This window comes from Pseudonaja textilis, chromosome 2 (assembly GCF_049901715.1).
Source record: "Pseudonaja textilis isolate UNSWEBS1 chromosome 2, rPseTex1.2, whole genome shotgun sequence".
Lineage (NCBI taxonomy): Eukaryota > Metazoa > Chordata > Lepidosauria > Squamata > Elapidae > Pseudonaja > Pseudonaja textilis.
Window position 1 is genome coordinate 198,290,947 of NC_141991.1, and position 12,416 is coordinate 198,303,362.

At 33.7% G+C, this 12,416-nt stretch overlaps 1 protein-coding gene across 4 annotated transcripts in view; it reads left to right on the forward strand.

Annotated features, from left to right (window-relative positions):
- DAPK1 (death associated protein kinase 1) overlaps positions 1–12,416 on the forward strand; it is a 71,554-nt gene that overhangs the window by 25,889 nt on the left and 33,249 nt on the right. For all 4 annotated transcript variants that reach the window (XM_087926802.1, XM_087926804.1, XM_087926803.1 and 1 more), the window contains exons 3-5: positions 2,501–2,722; positions 9,134–9,272; positions 9,888–10,017. In XM_087926802.1, coding sequence (XP_087782928.1) covers positions 2,501–2,722; positions 9,134–9,272; positions 9,888–10,017 — 491 coding nt within the window. The remainder of the gene's footprint in view (positions 1–2,500; positions 2,723–9,133; positions 9,273–9,887; positions 10,018–12,416) is intronic.

The window sequence follows — 12,416 nt, forward strand, 5'->3', positions numbered from 1 at the left end:
ACTTATATTCTCCAAAGATCTTACACATATTTTCATAAAATCCAAATTTTTGATTGAATTGTGGTTTGGTTGATTCTCATAATATTGCTTCTAGTTTGGATTTATTTATTTATTTATTGCTTAACATTTGAATGGATGGATGGATAGATAGATAGGTAAATAGGCAGATAGACACCAGTAGATAGATACCAGTAGACAGATATTAAGTAGAATTAAGCAACATGAAATGAGAAAAATTGTATAGGCCAAGAAAAAAGCTTGCATTGTATAAAACAGTTTCAAAATTTTTGAAAACCTTTTTGTCAGCCTGGCTCTCAGTTTCAACTGCATCCTTTGAGCCACTTCTAAAAATTCTTCCTGAATCCCCTGATCATTTCAGTTATTTATTTATTTAGGCTTTTAATCCCAATTTGTTGTGAGTTTTCTTTCTCTGTTTTTAATCCTTCTTTCTCTGGCAACTCCAATGTGAAAAGTCACAGTTTCTTTTCAATTTCACACAACCAGAGAGAACTGCCCTACACCACCTACCATCATCATATCCAATGAAGGAAGAAAAGAAAAAATAGAGAACCTGTTGAGCAGATCTGTAAAATTTACATGTTTAAAAAAAACCAAATAATTGTTTTGCCAGGATTGACATGATTTTAATGTTTCTATTGTTGTTGTTGTTAGTTGTGAAGTCGTGTCCAACCCATCGCGACCCCATGGACAACGTTCCTCCCGGCCTTCCTGTCCTTTGCCATCTTCTGGAGTCCATTTAAGCTCATGCCTACTGCTTCAGTGACTCCATCTAGCTACCTCATTCTCTGTCATCCCATTCTTCTATTGCCCTCAATCGTTTCCAGAATTAGGCTCTTTTCCAGTGAGTCCTTCCTTCTCATTAGGTGGCCAAAGTATTTGAGTTTCATCTTCAGGATCTGGCCTTCTAAAGAGCAGTCAGGGTTGATCTCCTCTAGGACTGACCAGTTTGATCACCTTGAAGTCCAAGGGACTCGCAGGAGTCTTCTCCAGCACCATAGTTCAAAGACCTCAATTGTTTGGCAGTCAGCCTTTCTTATGGTCCAACTTTCACAGCCACACATTGCAACTGGGAAAACCATAGCCTTGGCTATACGCACTTTCGTTGGCAAGGTGATGTGTCTACTTTTTAGTATGTTGTCTAGATTTGCCATAGCTTTCCTCCCCAGGAGCAAGCGTCTTTTAATTTATTGGCTGTCCCCATCTGTGGGGATCTTGGAGCCCAGGAAAATAAAATCTGTCACTACTTCCATTCTTCCCCATCTATTTGCCAGGAATTGAGAGGGCTGGATGCCATGATCTTAATTTTCTTAATGTTGAGTTTCAAGCCAACTTTTGCACTCTCCTTCGTCACCCGCATCAAGAGGGTCTTTAGTTCCTCTTCACTTTCTGCCATTAGAAGTGGTATCATCTGCATATCTGAGGTTGTTATTTCTCCCAGCAATCTTAATTCCAACTTTTGATTCATCCAGCCCTTCCTTTCTCTTGATGTGCTCTGCATATGCCGAATATACGGAGACTATAAGTGGCCTGTTAAAGGATGTAGACGTTGTGTGGTGTAATGTTATAATAAAGTATAAAGTTTACAATCATAATTCTTTTTAAAAATTAATTATAGAAAGAAATGTGGTTTCAGATGGAGAGATTGGGATCACAGGTGTTGAGGTCAGATGGAACTAATTAGACAGACAGACAGACAGACACACACACACATACACACACACATTTAGCAGATTTATCCCAGTCTCAAAAGCTAGGAAAGACTGAAGATTTAACCCTAGGGCTGGCCTATATAAAGAGCTGTTCATTACACAAATTTACTGCATGTAACTTTATTCTTGCCTGCAGTAAAGCATCTTATTTAATCATGTCAAGTCTGAAGTTTCTGTTGTTTGCTGGTTACGAATGCAAGATTGAGTTTCTAGATAATATAGATACATTGCCTGTGTGAAGCCTGACAGCAAAAGTCAAATTGGGGTGGGGAATGTCTTATATTTTAATCTTTTTGTGAGTATTTTTGATAATGAGAGAATAAGTTGAAAAGGAAATAATATAATAGAAGTTCTAATACAAATATATATTTTGATTAAATTTAAATTAATTGGAAGACTTTCCAAAAAGAGCATATTTTTCTGTTCGCATATTTTTATTTTGGTAGAGCTGTAGTGTTTTCTCTTATCCTCTGCACTGCAATTAAATATTGACTATATTTAAAATGTGGATGTGTTGGCAAAAAGTTTTAGCTTAAAACGACCAGGATAAATGCAAAAAAAAAAAATGTAGCTTTGCTCCATTATTGATTGATGTGATTTATATTTCACCTTTCTGTATTTCCCGCATTGGATTTACTAATGGTAAATCACCCATAGACCAAAGTCAACACAAGACAACATCCTGTACTTTTGTGTAACAGTTCTTATTTCCACCAAGATATTGTTATACCTGAAAAAGCACTACTTTCTTTTCTTCTTCTTCTTTTTAGTGGCCAGTTTGCAATAGTAAGGAAATGCCGTGAGAAGACCACTGGGGCACAATATGCTGCAAAATTCATTAAAAAACGAAGAACAAAGTCCAGTCGTCGAGGAGTGAGTCGCGAAGACATTGAACGAGAAGTAAACATATTAAAAGAAATCCAGCATCCCAATGTGATCACACTCCATGATGTCTATGAAAGTAAAATGGATGTAATTCTTATATTGGAACTGTAAGTAATTTTTAAGTTGTTTAAAATGTCCATTTTGGAAATGAAGCTTTTGTATCCATTTTGAAAATGAGGATTATCCCCTCTCCTCTACCCCCCGCCAAGTAATTATCTTTGCATTGGGAGGGTCATTCTATATTTGCTCATAAGAATCGAATAAGCAGTTGAAAATAAAGGCATGTTTAGCAGGGATCGTTGTCTTCGTGTGCTGCAAAGTATGAGTACCTTTGAAAATTAATTCTGAAGATTATCTGTTTGGAAAGAGCTGAGTTTATTGAATTTTAACTTTTATAATGCCTCTCTCTTTTTTGATCCACCTGCCTTTCCCCTCTCATTAGTATCCAGTTTTGTCCTCTCATTTCTTTCCCCCACCCTCCCGCCATCACTTCTGTTTTCTTCCTTTCCCTGCTTGTTATTCTTATTTCTTTCTCACCTGTATATGAAAGGGAATGGAACGTCTCTTTTAGAGAAGTATGTTTTGAGGAGAATAGTTGGTATAAGCAGATGGGGACCAACTGATTTTGTAAATGGTTTGCTATATTTAAAGACCAATAATTTTTGTTAACAGTTAATATAGGGGCTTTTGTCTGCAGACAAAAATATCAGTACATGCTTTTGTGGAATAGCAGGAGTAGAATTTTCTAGGTTTAGTATAGCTGGAGTTGTTAATCCAAGGCAAGGAATCTATGTATCAAATAAACCGGTGGATTTGCTTTCTTTTGCATAATTCCTGAAATCTGGGTTTTATTTTGAAAATCACTGTTCTCATTCTACCAAAGCAAGGCTGGAAGCAATGTTCCTTGCCTTAAATTGGCATCTTTTAAAATGCCACAAATTGTTTTCAGGCTGTAATTTATTTTTGTGCTTTCTTTTTCTCAGCACAAGAAACTTGAGCTATGGCCACAGCCTGTTTTATTTCCCTTCCACCTTGATTCTTCCAAATCCCTTCTTCCACTCTAACTTTTCCTCTTTCTTAGTGTCAACTGCTTCTACTTTCTTCACCCCCGTTGTAATTCCTTCTCCAAGAGCAAAATGTCAGGTTAGTTTAGAATGCTATTCTTGGTAGAACAGCCTGAAAGCAACAGACTCAGTGACATATTTTTCATTTTCACAAATATGAGACCAGTTTTTTTTCCACAGTATTCCCTTGTGCTTTTTGTTCATTCACTGAACTATAAAAGCCTATCTGAACAAAATAAGAGAGCCAGATATTCTTAAGGTCTGAATGGCATAAGGAAGCAACTTGTTCATTTCTGACATATATGTTGGAAATGTGCCTCGTCAATTTTCTTTTTCAAAACCTGCTAGAAACATAAAGCTATAATTCTCAGAACTATAACAGTTCTGTTATCATATGATACAACAGTATAAGACTGTGGGCTCAAGTTACCCATACTTAGCAGTATGTGGTGTTCTAATAAACAAAAAACAATTCTATTAAAGAATATCAATTAATAGAGTAGGCTTGTGCAAATCTTCCAGGGAAGCATTGCTTATAAATGAAGCACCCTGCTGGATCTGTTCCTTGAAGCTGCCATAGCCACTTGAAGCTTGCTATGTTGGCTTTGAGAACCTGCCAAGCTTTAGAGCACTTAATCGAATGATCTATACAGTTCTAGAGTAGAATAGAAAATTTTTAACTTCAACATTTGTTCCCACTAACGAATGTTCTTGCAATTATTGGCTAATTCTCAGCAGTTATGAACAAGCTAGAAAATGTCGTATCACTTTTTTAAAGATTGAAGAACAAATGAATTAACATTACATGAAAAAATTCCAGTGCATTTAAAGCATACAGTCATACAAACAAGTGACAGATATATTTGAAGTAAATGAATGGAATTGTCACTAAAGGATATGTGTACTGCTATGGAAATGCTATAAAATGTGAGAACTTGTTTCTCTTTTTAAATTTTCTTTGAAATTTTGTATAAATTAAATAAAGCATACAGTCAGAATATTCACACCTGTAGTAGGGTATATCATCGGAAATAAGATGATTTTTATGACGGAGAATCTGTCAGATGTTTGACTACCAGGTTTTTAATATTGATGTTTTACATATATTTATGTATTACGCTGTTTCATTATTATTGTTTTAATTGCTGATTAGGAGCCACCCAGAGTTTCATATAAAATGGGTGGCTATATGTTTAAATAAAAAAATAATTCTGGAAAATTTCGGTTGATAATGTTTTGGGTTTTTTTAGGATATTTCTAACATTAAGTTGTATGTTCTTTCTGTATTAGTTGTTAGTTATTATAAATCTTGCCTACTCACTTAATTTCAGAAGATTTGTCTGCAGTTGAAAGAACATTCTCCACTTAACATAGATATTTAGAAATGGCATTCCAAATGCTAATCCAGGCAGGAGTTTTGCTTTTAGTTCCTTCTCATTCTCTTTTTAAGGTTGAATCCTGGATGATTTATCATGTTTTCTTTCTGGGAGGGAGGGAGGCAGGCTTAAGGAAACTGAAGGGGGAAGTTGGCAGGAAATCAGAAATCATTGTCATTCCCAACGCCAGGGGTGGGCAACTATGGCCCTTTTATGAATTATGGACTTCAACTCCCAGAATTCCTGAGCAAGACATGCTAGCTCAGGAATTTTGGGAGTTGAAGTCCACAAGTCATAAAGGGGCTATAGTTGCCCACCTCTGCCCAACGCTGACTCCTGGTCATGTTGTTTCTCTGTTCAGATAAAGAAATGATGACCCAGTAGGGCACGAGTTGTCTACTTTAAAATAGAAAAATCAAATCCTAGCTATTTATAAATAAAGGATAGCAATTCAAGATTGGTTTTATAGTAGATATGAAAAACAAGCTCTTCATATCCAAGATAGTATCCAGGCTTACAGTAACATTATTGTATTTTTGTGGGATTTTAAATCTTTCCCTCCATTAGACCTCCAGTGATAAGAAGGTATTTTGCCAGTCAGAGAGCTTTCTTGGTTGGGAATTAATCCTCTTTTTTTCTTGTGTGGAGAATAGATTTGCACCTTCAAGCAACACTTTCAGATTGTTCTCTAGAGTCCATTTAAATGGTGAACATGTAGTTGATAAAGCATATGTCTTTTATAAATGATGAAATTGTCATCTATAATGTCCTTACATCCAATAGATAGAAGATTCCTATATCGTGTTTTAATACTTTACCAAGCAAGAAAAGGTTTTTAACATTTATCAAGCAAAAAGAAGGCTAGCAAATTTAAATCTTTTCTATGAATAAATTATACAATGAGCTGATTTGCTAATATGAAAATCTATCATGTTAATCTAATCTTTGTTAACATTGCTGATTTTTCTGACTACTTTCAATGAAAGTCCTTTTAATTTTTTAAAACCGTTGGGATTAAAAATCTCCATAGACAATGTCCTTAGATAGTGCCTTAATTATTTAATTGGTTCATTAATAAAAGCATATAAGTATGTTGGTGCTAATTCATTAAGAAAGATAATGCTGTTTTTCTAAGCTAATCTGTTTCACATTAAATGCTTAAGACCTATAATTATATCTTGTGGGATATAGTTTGTAATCCCATAGCTTGGGTAACAGTTTGCTTGCTAAAAAAAAAAAGAATTATTTTCTGGTATAATGTAATCTACTTTTCTTCTCAAAGAAAGAAAGCATCTTCTTGTTTTCTTTAGCTGCTTTTATTTAACTGCCTTTATTTATGTGAGCTCTTTAATTTAAAGATCAAAACCCTATTGGAATTTCATGTAAACTTGCTATGGGCCTTCTTTGTTTTATTGATATAAAAACATAATAAGTACTTTGAGCCTTTGCTATAAAATAAAGACATTTAAATTGCTTTCTTTAAAAAAAGCTTTTTGCGTGTAATACATGTAAACCATAAGAATTTAATAACTTCAAAGTGTTATGCTCTGGATGTCTTAATCATAATACTAAAATATGCTACATTATTCGCCTTTTAACAATCACTATAAATAATTTCTTTTAAGTACCCTCTATTCATTGATACAAATTCTAAAATACATTTCTTTACTCAGAACACAGATTACATGTGCTGGGCAAAACATTTATATTGATAAAAATGTTAGAAATTTGAAGCCATGAATGGTTTCAAAACTTGTATTGAATGGATTCTTGCTTTGATGTATAGATAATCACTATCAATACAGTGGTTCATTTATTTTTCATTTATAGTAAAAGAAAAGTACTTACATTTACAATGGAGCTTGAGTAAGACAGATGCTATAACCTAAAATAGCTCCTCCTTTTATGTTCAATAACATATTGCTATTATTGGTGGTGGTGGGGTGGTAATATATCTATAGTATAGCATTCGAAGCTCAGGATGTTGTGTCTGTCCTGCTGTGGCCCATCACTGGATAATTTGTGTAAAATTTCTCTTTAAATCTGTAAACTCTATTGCAAATATTGGCAGAATAGAAAATATAAAGTTATAATAAGCTGAGGGAAAAGCCTTGTACAAAGTGGAGCTGATCACATTTTTTTTGAGCACAGAACATGTTGTTTGAGACACTTGCATATGTTTTCATATTTGAGTCTTAACAATTCCAGGGATATAATCAATTGTTACAGAAAAAATACAATCATAAATATACTTTGAAGCGTTAATTGAATAGGTTATATTGCACATTGAATAGTGGTTGCTGATACCATATTCTTTGTATCATCAATTGTTTAGAATTGGTGGGTTTTTGTGTCACAAGATAAAACGTGGTATCTGTATAATGTGAATGCTTCTTAGCTAAGAAAATCTTCCCAAAGCAGAAGTCAGAAGCATCTGATTAGAGCTTTTAAAACAGGATGGTATCTATAAAATGGTTGTCCCTGTGAAGGGTCTGGACTAGATTTAGTGGCTACAATAAGTAGAAATGGGAATTTGGACTTTGTCATACATACATGGTTGTTTCCAGATTGAATTACATGATGTTTTTTGTGCAACTGCTTTTGAAAACTGAACATTCCAATTGTTCAGCATGAAACAGCCAGATTGTTAACTGATCACGGAGAACATACTGTGCTTATTTTATGTAAGTCTGACCAATCTACAGTTATTTTCAGGCACAATTCAAAATACTGGTATTTGTCTTTAAAGCCCAAATGTTCTGGGACTACTGCACAAACCTATTTCCATATAAGCTTCCTCATTTATTAAGAACATATAATAACATTCCAGCCAGTACTTCCAACATTCATATGCTAAGACAACTACACAGATCTACAGCCCATGATAGCATACAACAAAAGCTGGGTCAACAAATTGTGTTGTTGTTTTTTTAATTTAAGAGAGAGACTCATCAAAGTATATAAGAAATTGACCTATTAACTATATTTAATTAACTTAGTGTAATTTTAATAATACATTAATATTAAGTATTAGTATAGTTGATATTTTAATTAAATCAGAGTTCATTTGCCTGTTGCATTTCTGCCTGTTGTTTGGATTGTAGTCTTTAGCATGACATCCATTCAGGAAGTACTCAGTTGGTCCCCTTAAAAAGTTGCATCCTTTGTCTAGAACAGTGGTTCCCAGCCTTTTTTTCGCCCCACACCCCTAAAGAAATTTCACTCAAACCTCGCACCCCCTGAAATTTAGACTTTAGGAACTACTGAATGCGTTAAATATATGGTAGGATTGAATCTTTTCAGCTATGTATGTGACGGCCACTAAATAATGATACTTAACTCTAAAATGAAAACAAAGTTAAGCCATTGCATAATAAATAAAAATGCCAACATATAGCCTATATCCTATTATTTACCTGGACTTTTCTCGCACCCCCTGGAATATCGTCTCGCACCCCCAGGGGAACCCCTGGTCTAGGATGATGGTAAAAAGAGAGACCTTATGCAGTATTTCATTGCTAACTTGAGAACAACTGATAGAATGGAGAAATATCAATTAGAATTAGAATTATTTTATTGGCCAAGTGTTATTGGACACACAAGTAATTTGTCTGGATCAATCAGAAAAATGTGCTATAAAGTAGATATTTTTCATGCTGGCTAAGGCTTAACACTCTATTTTTTTAAACTAATGTTTATTTTTAACATATGGCATTGCTGTTTCTCTTTCCAAAGATTTGCCAGTTCTGCTTTTTTCTGTTGTTTAAAAGTGATTTTGGTAAATTAAATTTAAAACATGATTGCTAAAATAAAGTAACATGAAAAAAACCTTAAAATATTTAACCAAGAGAATATTTCTGAGGTGAAGATTTTTAAAAGCTAAAAAACTTTATAAATCTTTATTTAATACTTGGCAACTTTCATTAAACATTTTAATAGTTTTCAAAATCTATTCATAATCTTAAAGCTTTTAAGAGTTGATATTTTTCTTCATAAAGTGTATAGAATCCTTCAGGTTTGGTTTTTCTTTTAAATGAAAAGTGTTCAAGTCATAATTAAAGCTCCTATTTTTTTACAGCGTTGCAGGAGGGGAACTCTTTGATTTTTTAGCTGAAAAGGAATCTTTGACTGAAGAAGAGGCCACAGAATTTCTCAAGCAAATTCTTAATGGTGTTAAGTATCTGCACTCTCTGCAAATTGCACATTTTGATCTTAAGGTACATTGAACAATGGAAATGCTACATGAAATACCCCTTACAATTTGGGTATCCAGAATAAATGCTAATATAAAGTTTTGTTCAGGAAAACAAAAGATATTTTAAAGGTCCTTTATATGCCAAGACTGTAATATATGTAGTTATATGTAGATTGTAACGGAATATTAGAATAAAGTAGGATATAATAGATTACTGATTACATTTCATGAGTCATATCTTTATGGATATTCTGTACACAGTATACATTGGGAAACTCTCATATGTATGCGTATAGTTGTATATTGGTAGTTTTCCAACTTATTTTATTGGAGATTAAAAAATCCAGGGGCAGATTAAAAAAATCCAGGCCACGGGTGTGATCAAGATGGGATAAATGCTGAAATGCTTACTTATCATTTTTCTATGTACAATGTTACAAAGTCTACTCGAGATAAAAGTTGCATCACAACAGTGCAATACTACTATTGTCATTTTGATGAAAGCCTCAATCCTGCAGACACCTCTTGTCAAGAAAGGACTACATTTACCCATAAGAATTTATCTGTTGTTGTTTTTTTAATAAAGTATGACTGTGGTTTGGAATTGCTCATGTACAATCAATATTTTTCCTTGAAGCCTGAAAACATAATGCTGCTGGATAGAAATGTACCAAAACCACACATCAAGATCATTGACTTTGGCTTAGCACATAAGATAGATTTCAGCAATGAGTTTAAGAATATTTTTGGGACACCTGAATTTGTTGGTAAGGATTACATTTCATTATTTTGCTACTATTAAAATTTGTCTGATAGTTTTAAGCAGACATGTTCTTGATAGTCCACCTAATGACATCTTTGGTTAATTTAGTCCTGTTTTTGTCTTTTGCTTTCTGTACTGAGATTAAAAATGGGTGATTGGAGACACAGTTCAGCTTCTTTTCAGTGCATGTAGCAGTATAGGTATATGGGTAATTTCTTGTAGACATTGTATGTGCATATATATTTTTGCAGTCTGAATTTTATACAACAGTATTAGCCTTTCTTGTTGTACAGATACCTACATTTAAAAGGGAAAAATGCCCCCCAAAAGGACCAGCTCCATTAGTTTATGAAAATCATTTTTTCACTTAAAAAACCTATTTGGCTACTGGATGAATTACTTACCTCCTGATTCCCAACATCTCCTTAGACTCTTATTCTAACTATCTGCCATATATGACTGAGGAAGATAATAGAATTAATGTTATCAAACTTCATTTGTTGAGGAGAAGCAAATATCCTTTCCAGAGTAGCTATTTTACCACTGTTTGACACAGAGTGCGAGATTGTGGGGGGCCTTTCTTAAGAACATTTCCAAGTAGAAATTCATTGTCTTAGTCTTTAGCATTAGATATGGTACTGCAGGGGTCCCCAAACTTGGCAGCTTTAAGACTTGTGGACTTCCAACTCCCAACTCCCAACTCTGCTGGCTGAGGAATTCTTGGAATTGAAGTCCACAAGTCTTAAAGTTGCCAAGTTTGGGGACCTCTGTAGTACTGTATTGAAGATGGTGTGTAGCACTACAAGAATTATGCTATAGATCCCATAAAATCTGATAAATAATTCCTTGCTGTTCAACATCACCACAGTAGTATATTTCCTGAGATACATCATCAGGGAACCCAGAGTTTGATTTTAAGTATGAACTGATTATACTCCATTATGTTTCTTCTTTACATTTATCCTTATAATCTGTATCCGGAATAAGTAACAATTTGGATAAGAGTAATTCCATACAAATAAAACTCCTGTTGATTAATGATTTATCAGTTTGGGGAAATGATATTTCTTCTGTTTTGGATAGATTTAATCAGGTGCTGAACTTTCAACTGAAATAAAGAGCATGTAGCATATTTTGCAAGCTTTTGCTGATGTACTAGTTGCATTCCTTTTTAGAGAAACAGAACATAGCTAGTTACTCTCTACAAGGGGTCTTCAAACTTGACAGCTTTAAGACTTGTGGACTTCAATTCCCAGAATTCTAGTTTAATAATTGAATATCAATTCCCTACACATATTTATGATGATAATAAAATAGCTTACTTATTACAAGTTTATACATGGACTTAACTAAAGAAATTGCTTTGACATGTGTGGCCTAGGAATTTAAAAACCAGCTGTTCAGCAACTAAACCTAATATTGAAGGCCTTGTTATATACTCCACAACTTCTGATGTCAGAAGGGAGGAAATAAGTGGCATCTTCTTTGTAGATTTGTCATTCTGTTTCATCTTGTACTTTTCTTACTTTCTTAAGAGCCAGGAAAGCATGTCCTGTCCTAAAAAGCTGCAGTATGAAATGTAGGCCTGTCCATAACCACAATGCCAGTTTGCTCTGCTTTTTCCATTGTAGAATCTAGTAGTTTAAAGAGGGAATTTAAAACAAATATATTTACTCAGTTTAGATTTTTGTTCATGATTCAGGATGACATAAATTTAATTTTAGTTGTTGTCACTTACCAAGAACCACAAAATGGATGTGGCAGCATATTTAAATAAATAAGATAAATAATATTGGCTATTATGATAGTAGCTTTTTTATATTAAGCATGAAAGCTTTTGGTGCTATTGCTAGAGATTTTTGGAAGATAGTATTTAATTAATTTAGGTATCAAATTATTCACTAATTTATGATAAGAAAGGGATTAATATGTGACTAAGGATAAATTCTGTTAACTATATTTCATTTTAATTATATGAATGAATAAATGAAATTTAATTTTGGGTGTTGCCCCAGGTATTGTCTTATGGAGTGCTGTGCCTATTGTGTATTTAAAAGTGTCAGTTGTGAAAAGGTGTTTGTCTTGTTTTGCCTGTTTGTTTTTTCTCTCTAGCTGTTCAGTAGGTTTGAAACTTTTTAAATGGAACTGGGTATGTTTCATCTGCTTTGAGGAACTTCTGGAATATAAATCTCTACTAAATTTATCATTTGAAATCATTTGAATGATTCGAATGTGAATCATTTAAAAAAAGGACTATAGACTAACAGCAGGAAAGTTTATGATTTTGAGGAGGAAATATAGCTGAGTAAGAAAAACTTGATATATCTATTATACATTTAAGGAAGGAAGGATGAAAAAAGAAAATAAAGAATTGATACCATTTTTTAAAAAGCTGAAAACAAT